Source organism: Gymnodraco acuticeps, unplaced genomic scaffold, assembly GCF_902827175.1.
Source record: "Gymnodraco acuticeps unplaced genomic scaffold, fGymAcu1.1, whole genome shotgun sequence".
Lineage (NCBI taxonomy): Eukaryota > Metazoa > Chordata > Actinopteri > Perciformes > Bathydraconidae > Gymnodraco > Gymnodraco acuticeps.
The window spans coordinates 524,759-548,694 of record NW_022990682.1 but is presented as its reverse complement, the minus strand read 5'-3'; the positions used below and the strand labels follow the sequence as shown (position 1 = coordinate 548,694).

The 23,936-nt window shown below is 38.9% G+C and overlaps 1 protein-coding gene across 4 annotated transcripts; it reads right to left on the bottom strand.

The window, feature by feature from the left end:
• Positions 1–16: 16 nt before the first annotated feature.
• On the bottom strand, positions 17–22,667 carry LOC117555319 (cdc42-interacting protein 4 homolog). Of its 4 annotated transcripts, none has more exons than XM_034230174.1 (16): positions 22,355–22,667; positions 11,718–11,833; positions 11,554–11,607; positions 10,581–10,728; positions 10,416–10,478; positions 9,867–9,971; positions 9,507–9,635; positions 9,174–9,320; positions 7,812–7,973; positions 6,336–6,359; positions 4,472–4,581; positions 3,669–3,801; positions 3,456–3,523; positions 2,651–2,757; positions 2,420–2,563; positions 17–2,381 (listed from the first exon to the last, which is right to left on the bottom strand). In XM_034230174.1, the coding sequence occupies exons 1-15, from the start codon at positions 22,376–22,378 to the stop codon at positions 2,427–2,429; spliced, it is 1,527 nt and encodes a 508-aa protein (XP_034086065.1). In that variant the 5' UTR covers positions 22,379–22,667; the 3' UTR covers positions 17–2,381; positions 2,420–2,426. The 4 variants fall into 4 exon arrangements, with proteins under 4 accessions (XP_034086065.1, XP_034086066.1, XP_034086064.1 ...); XM_034230175.1 differs by having other exon boundaries at positions 17–2,353; XM_034230173.1 differs by having other exon boundaries at positions 17–2,563.
• Positions 22,668–23,936: the final 1,269 nt, after the last annotated feature.

Sequence of the window (23,936 nt, the reverse complement as noted above, 5' to 3'; positions counted from 1 at the left end):
AAAGACAACCAATGTATTTTTCTTTACACTTTATGACTCAGACAAAACATGTAAATTCATACATTTTCCTTTTAGAATTGTATCATACAATAATACCCCTTAAATGTTGAAAAAGTCTACTAGTGCAGGACAGAGTGGCAGAGAAAGAGATGGGTAAACATGTGGCTCAATGAGAGGGAGATTTTTAGAGTCCCCCTCTCGAGTGTTTTGCTTATTTCTGAATATGACAGATTCAGATTCGCTGTGCAGAGTGATGTTCCTGCAGGGTCTGACACTAGACGTCTGATGTATCCAGTTTCTCTGCGCTTAAATCAAAAGTTTAAGTGTACAAACTATGGACAAATTATTGTGATATGGCTTGAAACCTCAAAATGAACTTGAATAAAGTAGATAGGCAGTTCAACTTTTGATATAAATAATATTTGTATAGTCATAAATTCTTGATTTTTCAATAATCGAGAAGAAGTAAGAGTATTTTTAACTAGTTAATTGACTGTATAAGGCACAGAAGCTCTCATTGCCTTTCTTTGTAACCCAATCTTGTGTCATTAATTCTTCAGAAATGTGATTTAACAAGTCAATTGGATTACAATTCAGAATAATGTCAAAGGTTTTAAACATGTCCATTGTTTGAGAGGGATCATCTGAAGGCTCAATATATGACAAGTGGTTTTGACAGTTTAAAAACCAGTATATAAATACGAGGGGAGTAAAGATGTCAAAGTAGAAACAGTTGAAGACCAGAATTGAAAACTCGCTCTGCAATTTCCGTGACAGGGACTTAATTGATATGTCTCCACTTTAGATTTGTATTTCCATGCTATGTATTGATCTCTGAAGCAGCGACCTCAAACGCAGCACACTTTTCACCAAGTATTTGTGAATGCAGGTAAATGCTGTATTTTTACTCCAACATGTTTAATGCCACTGTGCTTTAGTTTCCTTGCAAGTCTCTCTTTAGTAAAGAAATTGTAACATCATATGGAGATATGAACTGTTTATTGAAGCAGTTTTTGCTTGATGTAATGTGTTCTTGTTTATATTATTTCTTGTATTAATATGTATAATAATATGCTTATATAAGGCAGTATGAGACCTGATTTACTCAAATCAAGAGGGTTTCTTCCAAAATATAAGTATTTTTAGTATTAAATTCCTCTATGAAATAATTTCTCCTGCTGAGATGCAGTTGAGGGATAGTAACAATAAATGGTTGATTAAAAACTTTGAAACTTTGGATTGTACCTACTTGATTAGATTGAAGGGGCCCTATTACATTACACATGTTCATACCTCTTCTGTGACATGTTTCCTTGCTTTAATGCAACTGCAGCACCTCTTTTCACCCTCTGTCTGAAACCAGAGCCCAGTCTGCTCTGATTGGTTAGCTGGTTGGGCTCTGTTGTGATTGGTCAACTGCTTAGAGATGTCCCTTCTATGTAGCCAATGGAAGTGTGAGTGGTACGTAGTATGTTACGGAAGTAAACAAGGAGTCAAATGGGGGATTTTTTCATTTGGGATTTTAGCCCCTGCAGAACATTTACACGCACACAGACCTATATAACAGACTACAGAAAGCAACATACAGTATACATTTAAAAAATAACTTCAACAGGGATTTTGTCCCCATTTCCTGGGGGACAAAAGCATATTAGGAAGAGGGCAGAATGAACAAGTGGGAATGATTGCAGCAAGCAACACCTATGTCAGTGTTCATATGGGCACCTGACTAATGTTTTAGGAAAGGCATTAAAGTGAACCTATCCTTTACTGGGACAGACCTTATTGTGTTCACTCCCTATAGAGTAGTGGTTTTCGTCCAGTTATTAGTCATAAAACATCAAAAAGATACAAAGAAAAGCTCACATTATCCTGTCAGGAGAGAGGTTTAAGCAGAGGGCCGGTGTTACAAAAAGAAAAATGCTCAGCAGGTTATTAGAGATGGCAGTGGGAAAGTCAAGTGAATGGATATATCACCATAAAGAAAAGTAGCGTCATGCTACTATGATTCTGAATATGTTACAAGAGTTATCACTTAACGCTGTGACAAAATGTTCAGCTATACATTCAAAAGTTTGGATTTAAAAGAGCTGAAGACTATAAAGATCAGACGGTCTGAGTTTAGAGACGGCCTCCCCTGCAGCAGCGAGTAGAGACATGGACTTTATTATATTGCAATCAGCCTCGATAACAAGCTTCCTAATCACGACACGTCACCGGCTGAGATAAAAGATGTAGAGAAAACCTCCAATTATCATGGATGACTTTGTATTCACCTCTGGCTCTGATCTTGATTTTCATCTAAAGCTCTAAGTGTGGGTGTGTGTGTGTGTGTGTGTGTGTGTGTGTGTGTGTGTGTGTGTGTGTGTGTGTGTGTGTGTGTGTGTGTGTGTGTGTGTGTGTGTGTGTGTGTGTGTGTTATGGGGCTATTTCACATAGGATGAAGGAATATAGCCCTCTTCTCCACCGGCTCTAAGTACTCGCATCCATCCGTCTCCTTTATCCTCCTCCATTACACTCAACATCTCACCCTCGGTAATGGAAATGGTGCCTTCGCTGTTGCCTGCACACACACAATGAAGACATGTTTAAAAACCTGAAATGAAATTCATTTATGAGTGAGCTAAGTGAATGAATATGTCCACTTTACCTTGAAAAGTGTACAGGGCCATGCACTGGCCAACAGGAGTTTCTACGTCATCAAACTCGTCATCAAACTCTAGGTAGATATTCTGAGGCTGTTCAGCTGCTACACCACTGGAAATGTCCAAGAAGAAAAACCAAGTATTTGTATTTGTTGTATTCAGCTAAACATTCACATTTAAAAAAATAGTTCAATATCTTGTGAAATGATTTGATTTGATTTCCAGCTTGGAGTTAGATAAAAAGACTGATACCGCTCTCCAATATCTGTAAAGTAAAAATAAAGCTACATCCAGCAGCTGGGTTAGCTTAGCTTAGCTTAGCATAAAGACTGGAAACTTGGGGGAACAGCTGGGTCATTACCAGTTTTCTATGTTATTTATATAACATATCATTGTAAGACATTGGTTAGAGCTATCATTCACAATTGAAAATGCAAATGAATGAAGGTAAAAATCAGTTTAGCCACAGTAGCGATAGCAGTGTCTAAGGGAAGAACTTAGTGTCTTGCATGTACATTTGTATTGTGTTTTAATAACTATGACATCAGTTACTATAACATGTTATTAAAACCTGCAAAATTGTAATATTATCTAACCCACAGTCAGTTTAGTCAAATAATCATACTGTGATAACAAGCCGGCGGCGCTAGCAAATTAGCTTCCTAGCAGAAGTGATACTACTCTATTTGCTAAACTAATCTAACGTGCAGTAGCTCCAGATAAAATAAACAAACATTTACTTCTCAGCATAAAAGTGGATTAGCAAATCTCCAAAAACATCAAAAACACTTCTTTAAATACGGGTCTTACGTGTGTTGAGTATTATTGTTGATGGCGTTGGAAGACTCCTCTCCTCCCACTGCTTCTGACAGCCACGTCTGTGATGAACAAGATGTTAGACTTGCACAAAATACTTAAATAGTGTGTGTGTGTGTGTGTGTGTGTGTGTGTGTGTGTGTGTGTGTGTGTGTGTGTGTGTGTGTGTGTGTGTGTGTGTGTGTGTGTGTGTGTGTGTGTGTGAACCTCGTATTTGGCGAGCTCCCCCCTCAGGCGGCCGATGTTTTGAGACGTTTCTGAGATCTGAGGCTCCAGACTGGAGGAGTCTCCCATCTGCGGATTCTGCTCGTACACACCCTTCATCTTCTCCAGTGCCTCACTGAGGGCAAAATGGGGAAGAAAAGTGTTATTATTTATGAAATGTGAACACTCATTAGGGAAGTTTCTCTCCTATGTAGCATCACTGATGAAAAACAGGAGGGACGCTAGGAGACTTGCTGAAGGGAGACTTGTTACAGCTCTATATGATGTGAGGTGAGGTACTGATGATGGGTGACAAGGCCTGGCTCACAATTAGAATTAATATCAAATGTGTTGGAGGTCAAGACTTAATGTGGACCTGTTCAGTTCTCCTACACCAAACTGGGAAAACCACTTCTTTATGGACTTGGCTTTGTCTACAGGGGGAAAGAAAAGGGTGTTTCCCGAATTAGGAGCACACTTAATCACTGTTTTCTGTATTTTAGCCTTTGCAGACCATTTACATGCACTAAAAAACTATATAACACACCCCAAAAAAAAAAAACATAATAGGGCCCCTTTAAACTAAATCCTAAAGCTTCAAAATGCAACGATGTCACTCTACTTTGAACTAACTGAGGTGACCACCAATGAAAGTTATCTTATCATTTGCTATACCACCACCATCTATGCTGCCCCAACCAATATCACATGATCACAGTAAACACCATGCATCAAAAGGTAATACCTAATAATAACAGTTGAAAAAATGTAATCAGTTTTTTTCAGGATGATCGTGAAGTTGTTACCTTTGGTCCAGCGCCTTTTGCAGCTCTTTAGAGATTTCGTCAATCTTCGACTGCAGCCTCTTCTTCCTCTGCTCCGGGGGAAGGTGAGAGAAGTCTTCTGCAAGAGGTGGCTATACACACACACACACACACACACACAGTTATTATCCAAGCATGATGTAAAACCTTTATAAATGATCACCACCAGGTGTCACTCAACCACTTCAATTTATCTTTACCCGAGCCACATCATTATTACAAGGAAACACACTTTGTTACAGAGAGAGACAGTGAGGAGAGCACCATTAGTAACCATGACTTTTAATTTGGGTTAACTTTCAATTCCCACTAGTATCATTGTCCATGTTTTACTGTATTTGTTCATATTCTTTTTTGAATTGTTTTATTTGAACATATTATAATTTCTTGTCAGCTTTAATTCACGGGAATTTCATTAGGATCACTAGATGTTCTGTATTTATTTTAATATTGTTGTTGTGTTTTCTGTAAAGCACTTTGGGCTGCTTGTGCATGAAAGGTGATATACAAATAAAGTGTATTATTATTATTATTATAACATCCCCTGAGAATACCACTGAATTTCAAATATGCATTTCTTTTTTTAAATCGCCTGATGCAATGAGTGCAACTATTTCTCCAATGCCATACCAATGTACAATTAAGGAAGTGCAACAATCCTAATTATTCCAACAAATTATATTGATTTAAGTTCCCTAAGATTTTGAGACAGAGGAGTAACAAAGCACTATTCACTTCCGAACTGGTTATTAAAGCTTGGTTTAGTTAATAGCTTTGTGGCAGACTCCTGTGGAGTTTGAGCTGAGATATTGTTAAAATGAGGCTCAAAAACATCGTGATAACATCCTGGATTATTTTCTCAAAATATTAAGTCTAAAGAAAGGGGCCCGTATTTTTTACCTCCACAGAGACAAAGGTCAAGAATGAGTGAAGTAAAAGATTGAAAACGAGATATCTGGATAAAGACTAGACCAAGTTTGTACAGCTTGTTTGTTTGGATTATTCAAAGTAGCAACCACACTTTTTCTAAAAGGAAATGTTGCTGTGTTTTCAATTCAAATTTTTCACGGAAAACATACATTTCAGAGTCAGATATTCTACCAAACCAAAGCTATTTGCATGGCAAGAAACCATAAGAGGTAAGTAAGATAACATTTGATTTTGTTATTTGGATGAACAGGTCTGTAAATTCATCGCTACATCGAGTTATCTTTTCTAGTTTTCAAGTAGTCTGTCAAATTTGATACAGTATATATTAGAAAGTGTGTCCATTTGAATCATTAGATTAAAAGATGAAGTTAATAGTGTTCCCTGATTGAACATGTAGTGCGCTGTGCCATGGGAAACATTTATTAAAATATTTGTATGAAGGTATAGCTTCACCCATGCAAATAATCCAGCTTGCAGTGCCAACACATGGGCGACTACATGCACTTTCAACACTGCAGTCTTACAGCTGGTTCACCTGACCACACCCAGCTGTGATTACAGGTGAGGTCACGTGAAGCCCTGCAAACCTGCATTTAAAATGACACACAATAAATCGGAAAACGTTATCGGTAAATCTGTACGATTTTTTACCACTGACACAAATTATTAAAAGGGATAGCTTGCATTTTCTGAACAGCAGTACATTACTTTGCGTCCGTGCAACAGACACTCCTTTGTCTTTCACCAAACTTAGCGAGTGCCTACCTCTATTGAGAAGTTCCTCATGAAACTCCACTGTCAAAAATCCAAACTATCCCTTTAAATAATATTTCCCCTTTAAAAGAATCAAGCACCAGAACACTTTTATTCAAGCACCTTTGACGTCTACCCTTAAATATGTGTTAATTACGGTTACCATGTGCTTTTCAGCTTGCGATATCTGGACAGAGAAAAATGGACACTCAGAATGAGAAAGGGGAACAACAAACGCATGCAAACATTTGGAGCAACAAGCATGACATGTGCAATATGTACCTAGTTAAGATAATTATCAGTACTGGCTGTCAGACCATTTAATACTGTAACAAGAATATGTGTGCATAACTGCAATATATCATTTTACTACTGTTATCTAACGGCTACCACACTACATTCTGCATGTTACACTTACTTTATTTGACTTACTTATCTACATGAATGTGCACTTTTGTAAGTTGTCATGTAATGTTTTATTTTTAAATATCAGTTTTGGTAGATACTTTTGCTGCAAAAATGAAAATGTTGCCTCTGTCGGACGAATAAAGAACTTCTGCTTCTGAAAACTGTACAAATGTTCAGGAATAGCATCAATGCATGAGGAGGGGGGACATTTACACACAGCGGGGGAGGGGGGGCACACACGAGCAGCTGTCATCACTCACCCGGTGCTGTTTGTGTAATATCATTAGGGTGGAAATCCTGGGTTTAATAGAAATATTAAACTCTCTCAGGCAGATAGAGAGAGGGGAGGGCTGCAGCTTGGAGAGGGGGAGTGAGAGAGGGCGGCTGCCCGGTGGGAAAGGGGACGGTGGAGAGAAAGACGGAGGGGAAAACTGAGGAAGAGGGGGGGGGAAAGGACAAGGGAGTAGACGAGGAAGAAGAACAAAGGAAGCAGAAAATCACACTGGTAAATACAGAAGAGAAGAAGAAAGGGGAGTCAGCAGAGGCAGAGACTTTCTGTGAAAAAAAGGCGGAGAAGGAGTTAATAAGAGAGGGAGGGGTGTTTTAGGGCAAGTCTGTGCAGCAGACAGGAATTAGAATTGGTCCCTGAGGGCAACTGGGTCGTGGGGTAAGACATGAGAGGAATGTGAGTTGAGTTCCGTGTGTGTGTGTGTGTGTGTGTTTGTTTTAATGCATTGTTATGAGACTGTGTGAGCCTTCTTTTGCAATTCTATGTGGCCAACAAAAAGGAGGATAACAAGAGAGCCGGGCCCAGATCTACCAACATATTTGACTTCTTCAAAGCGGTCTGTACAATTAATCTGCAACAGGTCGTCAAACCAAAAGAACAGGTTTGAACACAATCGGCTGTAACATGACACCCTCTCTTCAACACGCACGGAGGACTGTTGACTATTATTAGAAATGAAAACGTGTCTAAATCAACCATGTTTACAGAGTTTAAAGAATCAATGTTATATGGTTTACATGACAGGTTCATTTTAGCCCAATGACATATTAGTAGCCCGGACTAGTTGAGCCCCATTTGAAGAACAGGACAGGGAGGATTTTCAAGTAGTCATATGCCAAAGCAGGCTTGGCAGAGAGGGGAGAGGCAGTACATATCCTGTCTCTGAGACGCTGCATCTTTTATGCAAAAGCAGAGCTAATGGGAAGAGATAAACAAATTCACCTTGGTCTTCTTGCTGAAAGGCCAGAGCTTGGCGCGCACTTTAGGAGGGTTGAGGCTGGACTCGGAGGTGGCTGATTTGATTCCCTGGGTGTAGTCTTCAAACTCAACATCTGCAGGTCGCTCGAAACCAGATTTGTGCTGCTCTATGAACAGCATCGAGTCCTGCAGGGAGACAAGTGGACAAACGTTTACACCAAAGAAAGTAAAGTGTTGTTTCTGTTGATTCAGAGTTAACAACAAGTGTTCAACTGAGCCCGTCTGATACTGGAAGGGCTGGTTACACTACATTGGCTGATGGGTTTTTATTAAGCTCATTCTCAGGTTCATATTTGTATTTTGTGCCTCTACTGTGACATGTCTCGCGCTAGCTAATAGAAACGCGTTATACATAGTGATGTCACTATGTTACGGATGTAAAAAAAGGTGTCCAATGGAGGTGTTTCAGGCATGGGGGGGGGGGGGGGAGTTTGTGGGAGAGACACTTTGAGGGGGAACTTTGGGATTTTAGCCTCTGCAGACCAGTTACATGCACCAACACATATACAACACACTACAGGACAGGGAAACCCCCAAACAGCACAATAGGGCCTCTTTAAATCAGTAAACTCTACTGAAATTAAAATTGTAAAGACCCTCGTTTAAAAGATACATCAACATTTCAGGCAGTGTCAACAATACGTAGGTCTCTACTAAAGTCATTCCTTCTTTTTTTGTCAGCAGGACTTTGGAAAGCTCCGGTCCTATTTTTACACAAGGGTAAAACTTCCCCCCCCACTTTCACTTCAATTCTGCAAATATTTCCTTTATTTTTGGATTCTTATAGCGATGCCAGAAAAGAAGTCTGCTTTTTTCAAGAGTCCACGTTAACAAAGGGTGAATAATTGATTTACAAATGCTCATTTCCGGGTTGAAGAGTTCCTTCAAATGCTTTGCAAATGTTTAATAAGGAATTCATTGAAACTCAAGGAACCACAACATGCATCTTGGCGAGTGGCACCAAATGAAACATTTCTTTTTTTAACAAGAAAGCTCCATAGGGTGTATTTAAATTGAAACAGGTAAGTAGCCTCATTAAATGCTTATTTACGTTTCTTTTTAAGAGTTTGATAAGAAGTTTAATATGAGCGATCTTATCATCGTTCTCTCTGCAAAATACCAAATAAGCCAATTTCCCCAAAATACTATAACTAAAACTATTCCTTTTAGAACATCACAACATACCAGCATCCCTCCTAGTACCAAAACAATAAGATCACAGTTGTCTTAGATATGAAACTGGACAGAGAGCCACAGTCCCATTATTGTTTTATAACGTGGGTGAAACAGATTCAAACTCAAATTAACACGACCGACAACATTTACCTGTTTTTCATTAATTTTCCCTCCTGCGGTGGAAATCCCTTCTAAACACTTTGAGATGATGGGCTGCACTTTCTTCTCGATGTCTGCAAACTGGCAGTATCCCTCCGCCATCCGCCGAATCCTCAGCTCATCCATGTCCTGCATTTTCTGTTCCACGCACAAACAGCCTCCTTAAAGTTCATATTATATATTTACACTGTCTATGTTTATAAGATGCACCTTCAAATAGACAGGATTTGATTTGAAAGGGTCTGTTTGGTTTCAATTCGTATTTAAAGAAGTGTGTGAGTATTGCCCAGTTGTACTGCATTGTGTTTACACGTGTTTTCTCACATTGAAGATCTGCGGTATCTCCGTGTAGTAGAAGAAGTTTTGTTCCTTGTTGTATTTCTGGAGCTGTGCAGCATAGTCGTTCCTGCACTCCTCCGCCGTGTGTATGCGGCCATGGGCATGTGTCTTGGCCTTCAGAGTAAAAGAAAGGTGGAGCGATAGTAGAGAAAAAGGGAGGAGTGCAGGAAGAGGGAAAGAAGATGCAAAACAAAATGCAAAAGGGGGGAGAAATGCGGGGAACAGATGCAGGGAGGAAGCAAAAGGGAGGAGAGGCAAGGAAGGTTCAAGGTTATTCTTTCTTTGATATCTTGCAATATCAGCGCTCAGATGTGTGTGTGTGTGTGTGTGTGTGTGTGTGTTTACTTTTTCAACATCCAGCCTGGTGGCGTTGATGTCGTTCTCCGTTTTCTCAGCTTGTTGAGTGGCTTTCTCAGTCTCTGCCCACTCCTTGGCAAAGCGCTTCTTTGTCTGCAAGCCAAGCATGTACACACACACACGAATGAAAGTGTTTCGCACCTGTTGGCCACCGTATATATATGATCTATAACATTATCAAACGATGAATTAACCCATATTATGGTAATAAGTTACAACTGATTATTAGAAGGTAGGACTATATTTTTTCAGTCGCAACAGACATGCATTAACTTCAAGTAACTCACTAAAGGTTTGTGAAATTGTACCAACTGAGGTTGAATAAAACAAACTCAAATTCTCCCACTGCACAAGAATACACTCCATAATTGCCCAAATGTTCCATAAAATGTATTGTAAGATATGAAATGTCAAACTTTCCGCTTGACAAGATATTAAGGAAGTGAACGTGTTATTTCTTATTTGAAGTGAACTAATCCTTTAAATAACAAACATGTGACCCAAAGTAGACTTCAGCAACAACAAAACATGACTCACACTTTCTAGTTGTTTAAAGCTGATCTCTAAATTCTGCTGGGCCTTCTTGGCATCAGCCAGGTGCTGGAAAGGAACATATTTCAGTTAATAAGCTGCAGTTTATGACAATAACACCCGGTACTCCCTCCCTTCCTTCCTTCCCCGTGTAGTATCCCTCCCTCTCACTGTTTTGCGCTCCTGTTTGAGATCCTGGAGGTACTTGGTGAGGTCCACACAGATGCCGGTCATCATGTTTTCAGCGATGAGCTCTCGCTGGCCGGCGTAATCGTTCAGCTCGTTCAGGATCTCCTGGAGGGAGGCGTGATTGCTGAATCTGCAGCACGGAGGGAGAGACAATTAGTGGATCGTCACAGCTGGATTTCTCCCCATGCTGAGCGATGATGCTAATAGAGCCGTTTTTACACAAGGACCCCTTAGGACATATAAACCATACCAAGGAACACAATGTATGTCCCCTTGAAATACTGTAATTGTAGTGGAACAATTATAACAGAACATTTTACTCAATAAAACTGCCGCCGAGGCAACAGCTAGGGGAACTCACGCAGGGAAAAATATCCAAAGTCCAGGCAAGAATGTCGTTTTGTGCAGTTTATTCAATTATCCAAAATGCAACAGTACAATGACAATGGTTTTCCTGTATCTCTCACTTTTTGCCTTTCCTGTGGCCTCCTTGTCTCTTTCCCGCGGTAAAAAAAACATTTCCAGGGAAGTTAAAACCCCCAAAACTCTGAATGAATGCAATATAGTGTCACATTCCCTGTACTGATCAGTTATTCTTCAATAATACACTTTCATAAATGACTCTTGGATATAAGAAGTTTAAAGCAAAAACACAAACACTAGTCATGTTTCTATGAAAGTGTCAGGAGACCTTTTAAGCTAACATTCATTAGCATTGAAATGTTAATAAGTGAAAGTGAGCAAATGAGAAGTCTAATTTAGTTTACCTACAGTGTATAGTTTCTAAATGTACTGCACATTATTAGTGTTACATCTGCCCTCATTGACATTCTTAGTGCATATATATGTGGTGCAAGAATGGCAAAATTGAAAGACTTAGAGCAACAGAAACCACCTCAATTGTTTATTTTACATACGCAAAATAAGGACAGAAAACGTTATTTTGTTCTCTTACTTGCAGTCCTGCTCTTCTTTGCCCCCTCGTTTGGCATATTTCTTTGATAGATTCCTGTAAAAGAAGCAGAGTGACTCTATCAGACACATATAAATGCACAAACACTCATTTAAGATCGTAATTAAAGTTAACATGTGAGAACTTTCTTAAAACTAAATGCACACCTGAGTTGTTTGGCGTAGCTCTGCTCTATTTCTGTCCGTTCCTTCACAAACTTTATGTAGCGCTCCACCAGGTCCAGGCCCGACTGCGTGTGCTTGTCGATGTGATCATACTGGTCCTAAGAGAGGAACAGCACAGAGAGACAGATGTTTTTTAATACATGTTTATGTGCACACAAACGCTGCTGTTGAGAAACACCCTGAGCTCGAAATGTGTCTCAGAAAACCCCTAACACACTTTTTTCATTGTTTTGGCTTTGTGCTTTTGATTTAACACTTTCCATTCGAAATGAGGTACATCAGTGTAGTACTTGCAGCCGTTAGAACACACAATGAGACATCGTTTTAAAAGAAAAGGGCAAACATTGAGGTTGGATTAGGTTTCACTACTTACTGAAAGCAAAGCGCTTCTGAAACAAGAAGTGAATCTGGCTGCAGAACATGCCACATACTGTAGAGCAACACTGGGGAACATGTCTTTCCAAGTCAAGGGTTATACGTTTCCAACTACTGATTGTGTTTTATCGTGGATAAATCTGCTGTATATTTACTGCCAGTAAAGTATCAAAAATGTAGAAAGTATATATCACTATATCATCCTAAAGCCTCCGAAAGGTTTAAATTACTTTCTTTTACTTGACAATCCAAAACAAGATAATTTCCCTATCAAATGAGAACAGCATCACAATGGAACATCTAGAATGAGCTATTGCAATGAATGCATCATTGCATTGTCAATACACTGCGACTAACACCAACCAGCAGTTGCAAACATTTAAAATGCACTGTCGCAGAAGAGTTAAAAAAACAAACCCTGAAAGCAGTAAGTTATCTTTGTACACTATGATTCAATTGTCCGTATAGTTGCTGACGAACTCCGAATCGAAACTAGGAAACTGAGAACGTAACTAAGAAGTGTTTTAGTTCAAACCACATTTCATCAGGCGATCCGATACAAATGGAAACTGGAAGTCTAAGAATAACCACACACACCCTTTAATTTCTTTCACAAACATAAACTACAAAGGTGTAGTAGAGAAAGAAAAACTGTCCTTCCAACATTCCTCTCTGTCTCTATTTAAAATGAAATTACACACACACACACACACACACACACACACACAAACCTGTTGGACAGGTAACGTTTGTTGTCTCTGTCCCCACTGGCTTATTTCTACACGTCATGACATACTCACTGAAGGTTAATGTGACAAAGAAAAACTGATGCTGATAGACTGTGTGTGTGTGTGTGTGTGTGTGTGTGTGTGTGTGTTCCTTTAAGTGTTCTGTGCTGCTTAGCCCCGATATATTTGATTCCCTGTCGATGTAATATAATTTGTGGAACCAAATAAAGTATTCAAGTGTGTGTGTGTGTGTGTGTGTGTGTGTGTGTGTGTGTGTGTGTGTAGGGTCTTCTGGATCCAGAGACATAGATGTTGAGTCCTCGGAGGAGGGCAAAGCTAAAAGGAGATCATATGTAGCACAGTTAGCAATGTCCTGGATACGAAAAGGAGGAACAGGATGAGAAAAAAAACTGGGGTTTATTTGCACTAGAAATAAATCATAGAAACATAACTTTATGACAAATTCCTGCACGTATTCACCACTTCACTTGCTACGCCCCATTACTTCTACTGTAACACATCTACATGTTTGTGCCAGAGGAGGAAATGCTGATAGGGAGACAGAGAGGGTTCAGGAATGAGATAATCATTAGCTCAGTGTGAACCTCCGCCCAGTGACTGACGGTCCCAGGGGCCTCTCAAAACCCAGGAACCAGTCAGATTAGTCCCACCCCTCACTGTAACGGCACGCAGCAGCATATGTTTCCTGATGCACACTGATCCAAGGTCAGATTTGAGCTTATACTCAGTCATAACGTGAGCTCAACTGTGTGCACAAACTGTTCATAACGTTTTTGTAGAGTTCTTATTAAGTATTCTCAAACTACTGATTAACTAAATAAGGTTGCACTTAATGTCTTAGCTAGGAGGGACTTTTGTAATGTGTTAATCAGTTGCTAGGAATCATCTGGAGATATTTTCTATTCAAAGCAATCAACTGAGCAAACAGGAAGTCACTGGAGCCTCACAACCTGCAATATAACATTTAAAATGTCTTAGAGATTCAACGAGGCAAACAATATGTTTAAGAGGCCCTATTGTGCTTATTGGGTTTTCCCTTTCCTGCAATGTGTTATATAGGCTTTTGTGCATGTAAATGGTCTGCAAAGGATAACATCCCAAAGGTTCTCTCCTCCTGCCTGAAACGTTTCCATTGGACTCCTTTGTTTACTTCTGTAACATAGTGACATCACTAACAGTAACACTTGCGCTTCACTTGGGTAGCGCTCCAACACATTGTACGTTATAGGCTAAGGGGCGGGACGTACGATTGTTCTGTTGTGATTGACCAATCACAACAGAGCCGGCCAGCTAACCAATCAGAGCAGACTGGGCTCTGGTTTCAGACAGAGGGTGAAAAGAAGACCTGCAGCACAGGGAGTATAAGAAAAATAAAGAGCTTTTTGAACATTAAAGCGGCTGTAAACATGTCACAGTAGAGACACAAATTACAAATCTGAACCGGAAAATTAGCATGATAGGGCCCCTTTAAAAACGTCACTACTAAGATTGAAAATGTCTATCTTCATTGTCCTTAACTGAACAGCTGCATTTGACTTTTCAGAAGAGCTCAAAAAGTGGGTTTGTATCTTGTGCCGTCCTATCTGCCAAACAGGCAGTTTAAAGTCGCTTGCTACTGTGATTCATCACCTGTCCCTCTACTCTGTGAAGTTCCACAGGGCTCAATCCTTGGTACATTTGCTTTCTACATATGTTACCTCCAGATAGCGGTGCAAGTGAGGCGCAATATCCTTAAACTCACACCCAAACCGTCGAAATTACGATGTCAATTTTGCCGTGAAACTCCGCAAACGAGTCACTGTGGGGTGTGGGAGTCTAACAATTGAATTTAATATTCATTTGACATGTTAACTATATCATAAAGCACTTCATGGGAGTAATTGCGGGATGATACAATTGTTCCCTTATGCAACATGAGAGTATCACGATATGTATCGGTCGAGTATCGGTATCGTAAAACAGTCACCGATATGCAACCCTACCTCCAGAAAACCTGCCTCGTCAGTTCAACTGCATCTCTTAACACTGCTCGCTGATACAGGTATTGTAGTCATCAGCGTAGTGGTGGTGACAGTATGACTCAAAACCACTCTCTCTCTCAACTTGCCTTCCCTGTATTGGGACTGTAATTTATTTGTGACCTCTATAAAACTGGATATGCATTTCACCATGAGAAGCACTTTGTAACTTTATTTATACAATCTTACCGACCACATTTTAATAACGGTCAGGTCAGACCATATTTCATATAACCCATTATAACTCAACTTATTCTGAACATGTTACATATAAGCAAGCTCATATGTTGTCATCAGGTTCAGTTAGCTATGCAACACCTTCATGTATTTTGTACTAACATACATTAAGATGAGTTTTTTATGCATGAATCACAAACGCTATTTAATAAGGCTAAGTTTGTATTTACCCAGAGCTGCACCAGTCATTAACATTAGCTAATGTCGTGATATGTTTTTAGCGATTACAGGCTACTTTCAATCTGATTTAGTAAAAGAACATGCAAAGCAAATCTATCACGACATTTAGCAAAATCAAAATCATCGTTCATTTGTTTTAACTTAGGGTATGTTGCCTTCTTTTAGAGCACATGAAGTACATTTATTGAATGTACTAACATTTGAAAGTACTTATATTTGAATATTTGCATGTTTCTACTTCTACTCTACTGCATTTCAGAGGGAATTTCTGTAGTATTACTTCACTATATTTATTTTATAACTAGTGCTTTTGCAAATTCAGATTGAAAAATACAACATGTAAATGAATGAAACACATCAGGCAGAATGTAGGGGGAAACATGTCTAAACGGTCATATACAGGCAGGCCTTGTTGAAAGAGATGGAAGGTAGAAACGTTATGACATAGGGTTAAATAAGGGCATGTTTCACTTGTGTGTACATCAAAACATCTACTGTTCAGTTTAGGGCTTTAACCCAAAACAAATTAAAGATAATCCAATTTGTTTTTCAGAAAGATTGCTATAAATCCCAATAAGAAGCCTGATTGACAGTCTTCATAGAAAAAAGAGCAGTACATTTGATCTGGAACTTGAAAAACGTGTCATTGGTTATCGATGTAATGATTATATCAACAGGTCTGTTAGTGTTTGTCAGAAAAAACAAGTGACAATTTGGGATTTTGGAGGAAAATGTGGTTTACTCCTATTTCCTTGACCAAATGGATTCGAGATAATAATCGAGAGATCTCTCGTACTGTACTTGGATAAATGTACTTACTAGGGTTGCTCGATTATGGCAAAAATCATAATCTCGATTATTTGGGTCAATAATTGATATCACGATTATTAAAAACGATTATCCATTTACTTTGAAAAATGTGAACAGTATGTTTTTAACAGTCTGTTCAATCAACTGTTAAAAACATACGGTTCACTTTTTTTTTTTTCAATAAATGGATGTTTTCAAAGTAAATGGATAATCGTTTTTAATAATCGTGATATCAATTATTGACCCAAATAATCGAGATTATGATATTTAAGTATAATTCAACTGAAAAACCAATTAAAAAAAATTATAAAAAATTAATAAAATAAATAATCGTTTTATTTCGATGATGTTGTTTTCATAATCGTTGCAAGCCAACATCGTAATTGCGATTAATTGAGCAGCCCTAGTACTTACTACTTCTTACTATCCACCACCGGTTTAATCTCACAGGAATGTGTGCAGACTGTGAACATAATCACAGCAAGATTAGGGAAATTAGTTCTGTTTGCCCCAAAATTCTGCTTCAAACCAAATATCAAAAACAGTCAGGATGTTTTACTTAAAGGTTTCCTATTATACTCAATATATTAAAGTTCTCAGATATATACAAAACATGTCTCTGAAGTGTTTGGCTCCAAATACCAAACAGATCAGCATCCCATAATCCCCTCTGTTTCAGCCCTGTTTCTAAAGTGCTGATTCTCTGTCTGTTACTTTAGATGAAAACAAGGAGCCCCTCCCCACGCCCCTCTGAGAGACATTTGGTTACAAAGAACACAGAGGTGCTCTAGGAGGAGATGCAGGTGATAATCGTTATGACATCATAAAGTGACCCAAATCTGATCAGCTCATTTTCAGACAGACAGGTTTTTATAGAAATGGATCAGGACAAAAAGAGAGACAATATTTTTTCCTGAAACTTTCAGAATCCCTTTCCACAGAGGGGACACATGTTGATGTAGAAAAGTGGATTTTGCATAATATGTGACCTTTAAGTAACTTTTAACCCTAACCTTTTAGTACTTCTTTGAAATCAGGACTTATACTATTGAGTTTTATTTTGAGACCATATTATTTGTACCCAAGTACAGGATCTGAGTACTTCTTCCAACACTGTTAATGAGTGGTAAAGCAATAATCAGAAAATGTATTAGGAGCTATTTTGGCATTTGGTATGAGGCAAAAATGCCAAACGTTCTCAGGTTTCAGTCTCTCAAATGTGAGGATTTCCTGCCTTCCTGTGTTGTAAGGGGAAGTAAACAGGATGTCTTCAGCTCCTAAACTGCTGGTAGGACATAACAAGTTATTTGAGGCAGGTTTTATATCCAATATGAGAATCAATATCTTCACAGATTTTGGATATCAAATTGTTGTGTATCGAATATCTTTACCTGGTTTATAAGACAATCTGTGGTTTTCCAAACTGTTCTAGCCATTCTTTGCTCTGTAACCCATTTAGTCATTAAATCCACAATAGTGATGATTACCTATCAAAAACCTAAACCTCTTTTTGATAAAAAACCGGCCATGGTCAACCGTACAAATCAATTTGCTATTATCTATGATTACATGATTGTTTGAATTATGATAATCGAAAGATTAGAAATACACAAATGTGCATACAGTACTAAAATTGGTCAGAATATTGCAATAAAGTCATTTCCATTATAGTTCTGGAGTCTAGGCTAGGAGGCAGGCAGGAGATCTAATAATAATCTCTTATTCTTACACTTACAGTATAAATACATAAAAACCTCAGTATTGTACCAACAAATTCAAAAACACACGCCGAAAAAACAAAAAGGGCCCCTTTAAACAACCCCATGTGAAAGTCAAAGTAAAGTGGATAGAAGCACATTTCTCTATAGTGGTGAGGAGAGATGGAATAAAATGCCAAACTAAATGTAATGCCCATTGTTTATAATATTATAGTAAAAGATAATTTCATGGTTAGTTCTAAGCTTTGGGCTTGTTTTCCAAAGGGGTTTCCTGTAGTGTGTTATATAGGTTTTAGTGCATGTAAATGGTCTGCAAAGGCTGAAATCAGAAAGTTGCCTCCAGAGGGAGTTTCTCTCCTACACTGAACTCCTTTGTTTACTTCTGTAACATAGTGACATCACTATGTAACCATAGGCGGAGTTTGACATTTGCGCTTGGGGGGGCAAACCTTTTTTACTGACGTCAGTACACAGTCCCAACTATTGCGTGGGGTTCTACGGATACAGTAGCAATAAAACCAGCGTTCACCGCACTGAGTATGACTTTTCCACATACGAACACAACTCGTCTCGTCATGCACGCCTCATGCCCGCCGTACACACACACTCATATGGAAGGGGCGGTCTCTCCCCCCAACAACAGTGCATTACATCTGTAAAACTTATCATAACTGTGCACATCTTATACTTATTTGATAACTACTATATCCCTTGGTTACTTGAACACGCTACAATATTATTAACCAGTGTCCTACTTAGTGCAGCAGTAGACGCCTTAAACGTCCCAGAAATTGGACGTTTTAAAAATCGCCGCATATCTTATTGTAATACAATAGCTGAAGCACTTGTACAGGGTTCATACACTTTTTCACCGATGATTTTCAATGACTTTTCCAAGACTTCTCAATGACCTTTACCTAATTTTCCATGACCAAAAAAAAATTACCACTGAAAATGCTTTATTTGAACATGGAACAGGAAAATAAGGTCTGCATATGAAACATGTAGTGCCTAATGCCTATCTAAAACAAATCAAATAGTAGGCTTACTAGCTTCTACACGCTGAAGCAACTGTAGTCAGGGAGGCAAACTCATCAGGTATGAAAAAGGTGACAAGGATCCGAGCCCCCGACCCCACGGAATATCGGCTTTAAATGAGGAATAACAGATGATTTTAGCAGTCAGAACAACTAAAGCAGCAGTATCAATAATAACAGAAACGTTAAAGAGTCCCATCTAATAGAAATATATAAAAGCATTTATTTAATTGTGTAGCAGTCAGTTTATCATTTTGGCAGCACTGTTGAGCATTTTGAAAATGTATTTTCATGCCTCTGTGCAAGGTTTAGTCTTTCTATCTGTATAGCCACTGGTGTGAAGTAACTAAGTTCATAAACTCAACAAGTACTATACGTGGGTACAATTTTTAGATACTTGTACTTTATTTAAGTATTTCAATGTTTTGCTACTGTGTACTCCACTACAGTTCAGAGGTAAATGGTGTACTTTTCCTCCACTACATGTATTTAATACCTTTAGTTACTTCACAGATCTGGATGAATGATGGTAAATCTAATTAAGTGTTAAATCAGACTTTAGTTCCACCTGGAGTAAATCCACCAGCTACCCTGCAGTATACAAAGTCATTCAAACTAGCTGCACCTTTACCAGCTTTGAGAACACTTTAATGATCAATCATTATAAAACATATCATATATATTATTCTGAAATGGACCAATCTGCACAACGACTACTTTTACTGTCGCTACTTTCACTATATTTTGATGAGAATACTTTTCTACTTTTACTTGAGGAACATTTTGAATGCAGGACTTTTACTGTAACAGACACTCTGGTACTTCTACTTTTACTCAAGTACAAGATCTGAGTACTATACTTTAATTAAGTATAAGATCTGAGTACTTCTACTAAAGTACAAGATCTGAGTACTTCTACTTTTACTCAAGTACACGATCTGAGTACTATACTTTTATTAAACTACAAGATCTGAGTAGGCTACTTTCTACTAACGTACAAGATCTGAGTAGGCTACTTTCTACTAAAGTACAAGATCTGAGTACTTCTACTTTTACTCAAGTACAAGATCTGAGTACTTCTACTAAAGTACAAGATCTGAGTACTTCTACTTTTACTCTAGCACACGATCTGAGTACTATACTTTTATTAAACTACAAGATCTGAGTAGGCTACTTTCTACTAACGTACAAGATCTGAGTAGGCTACTTTCTACTAAAGTACAAGATCTGAGTACTTCTACTTTTACTCAAGTACAAGATCTGAGTACTTCTACTAAAGTACAAGATCTGAGTACTTCTACTAAACTACAAGATCTGAGTACTTCTACTTTTACTCTAGCACAATATCTATACTTATACCACCTCTGTTTATAGCCTATGAACAAAACTATTAGAAAACGAAGGCTAAAGCTAACGTTAGCAGATAGTGACAATGTATGCTAACTAGCTAGCTCAACGATTCCTTAAATGATGTTGCGACAGAAAAACGTTTCAGTTCACATCACGCTCTGCCGCTCAGCTCTGAACACCTGAACGGCTCGTTCTAACAGCTGTTCACCAGCGGTGCAGTCTGTGCCACAGTGACTCCGCACAGTTAACGAACTCACCGTAGATAATGTAGCTGACCCGGAGCAGCAGAGTTCAGCCGGCCCGACAGCACACTCGAGCACACAACTCGCGCTTCATATATTAAAAAATAACACCATGCGCGTCATGATGGCACATAACAGCTTGAGACCGCAGATTATTTCGGCAATTAGATAAAATGTAAATTATATTTGACGCAACTTTAGTTACATTTCCATGACTTTTCCAAAACTTTGAGAAAAATATTGTTTTCCATAACTTTTTCAGGGCCTGGAATTTGCATTTTGAATTTCCATGACTTTTCCAGGTTTTCAATGACCGTACGAACCCTGTTTATATGTAAAAAAAAAGCAAGGAAACTTGGTGGGCCGGAACCTCAGACGGCACACACACACACACACACACACACACACACACACACACACACACACACACACACACACACACACACACACACACACACACCACACACACACACACACACACACACACACACACACAGCACACACACACACACACACACACACACACACACACACACACACACATCACACACACACACACACACACACACACACTACACACACACACACACACACCACACACACATCACACACACACACACACACACACACACACTACACACACACACACACACACACACACACACACACACACACACCACAACACACACACACACACCACCACACACCCACAACACACACACACACGTCACAACATGCGACTGCTCAAAAATGAAATTATTTCAAACAAAATATGATATTATTCAGATTTGTATTGTAACAATCATTATATTACATCTATTAAAATATTGATATACGAAATATTTGTATTGGAACAGTTTTAGAAGTAGTAATGCTGTAACATATTTCAGCCACTAGGGGGGGCAATACCCCCCCTGCCCCCCCCCCGCAAAATCCGCCTATGTATGTAACACGTGTGCTTCTATTTGCTAGCGCACATAGTATGTGATAGGCTAAGGGGCAGGACATCTCAAAAAACAATCACAGTAGAGCCAGCCAGCTAAAAAGAGGTGCTGCAGCTCAGGGAGTAGGAGAAAAATAAAACACTTTTTGAACATTAAATCATGTAAACATGTCGCAGTAGAGGAACAAAATACTGAAATATAAAACCTTAAAATTATCATAACAAGACCCCTTTAGGTTTAGATAAATTAACCCTCGTTTTAAGGCCATGAGAGTCCAACACATACTCAAAATAGCCGGTAAAAGGGTTCGAACAAAAATATTTGTAACGATATTGAGGTATTTGGTCAATCATGTTAGAATATATGGTTTCCTGCATAATACTCAGCACTAATTTGACCACATATTGTAATATTTTTACATTAATCATTCCTCATATGCCAAACAATTGATTGGTTCACCGGGAAACTAATGCAGATAATTGTAACTTGCAGCCCTGATCAGATGCCCCTTGTGTTGGTGTGCTTTTTCTTCTGCTCCCTGCACAGAGGGACACTGTTATCTGACCTGATGACTGTCACTGTGATTCACAGCTGAAGGGAGACACTGACCAGATGCAATCCTGAGAGCTGTTATCACAAAGCACAGCTCAGGTTAGAGCATGCATGAAGGGGGAGTGTGGTGGAGTACACCTTTAGCCTACAGTGTGTAGATAAGGTGGCCAGAAAGAGTAATAAAACACTCTTCTTTCCCGTATGAAAAGGTATGCAGGGAGCAAGGAGTTGCGAAATCATCTGGCTGAAGCCTTTTTTTACTCCGCAAGATTACTTAGCCCAGGCCTGCCGTGGAAAAGTACACATTGTGTCGACGAAAACAAAAGCGGTTCTCTTAAGGGATGGTTTTTGTTTTAGTAACGACTTCTCCCAGAGGGCTCTACTTCTTGTGTCAGCTGTCAACTTACCCACAGATCTGTTCCCCAGTCCATGTCCGCACAATTCAGATGTTTGAGGAAAGGAAGTAGGAGTCCGTGTTAAAAGAGAAACAACCAGGTGGTGTCGGAGGTGGAAAAACCAGATAATAAAAAAATCTCCTCTCGCTACAAACGATTCCACAAAATGCTCGAAAGCGGAGATGGCGGAGGAAATGTTTGGAGGAAGTTTACGCCTTCTCCTTTGGCACGGACACGGCCGTCCTGTTTCTTCAGAGAGAAAATATGTTCAGGCGCTTTTTCCTGAAACAAGTTTGGGTCCCAGAGAGAGAGAGAGAGAGAGAGAGAGAGCGAGAGAGAGAGAGAACAAAAACCCAGAGAGGGGGAGAAGGGTAGAGGGGGAGGGAGGAGCTGTGGGAAACCCATCCCACAGCTCCTCTGCTTGTTTGCATCTTAAAGAAGCAGCTTGATGCCATTTTCTGTTTCAAATATCTTTATTAAGAAAGATACACATATATATATATATATATATATATATATATATATATAATACAGCCATAGTGCAGTATGTGCGGTGGATATCATGCTTCTCTTTTTTCAACATGACATGACAGGAACACCAACCAACCTATATAGTCATAATGGGAAAAAGAATCCTTAAATAAAAATAATTATAATAACTAAAACACATAGGTTAAGAGAAAAAGGAAAAGAAACGAACAATCATTAAAAAAAAAAAAGTATAAATATATATAATAAAAAAAATAAGACCTAAAGGTTGATTTTATTATCTATCATAAATGTTACTGAGTCCATTAAATAAACACACCTTGTTATTGTCATGCAGTAAAACGGGAATACAATGTAACATAATATTGAACCTGAGATAATAAAGTAAAATAAATCATTATACACTGGATAAATCAAACAACTTGTAAAAAGATTACAGGTACTATTGTGTGTGTGTGTGTGTGTGTGTGTGTGTGTGTGTGTGTGTGTGTGTGTGTGTGTGGTGTGTGTGTGTGTGTGTGTGTGTGTGTGTGGTGTGTGTGTGTGTGTGTGTGGTGTGTGTGTGTGTGTTGGGCAATAACTTTCAGTTGGTCTACTAAAAAGTGATGTCTTATTATTATTATTATGGAAGTCCTAAATGTTGTCCTTCTCAAAAATACAATTTTATTTGTATTATTGTAGAATAAAAACTCTCTTCAGGCAGCTCAAACCCTCAAATTCAGAGTGTCCACGAAAGGTGTGCTGTTTCTCTCTCTCTCTCTGTGTGTGTGTGTGTGTGTGTGTGTGTGTGTGTGTGTGTGGTGTGTGTGTGTGTGTGTGTGTGTGTGTGTGTGTGTGTGTGTGTGTGTGTGTGTGTCTGATATATTCCAATAAATATTGCCATACATCATTTTTGATATTTAAGGATACATCAAGTTTGTCAGCTGGCGCCGCCAACAGGTGAATAATTTCCCCTCATTCAATGAAATATCTTAAGATCTAGATTATACTGTATCTAGTACGTCCTCTTCTTCATGCAGCGCCACCTGATGATCACTCCCTATTTGTCAGATGACGTCATCATACCTGTGGAGACACACCTTTCCTCCAATGAAGTCTAATCCGT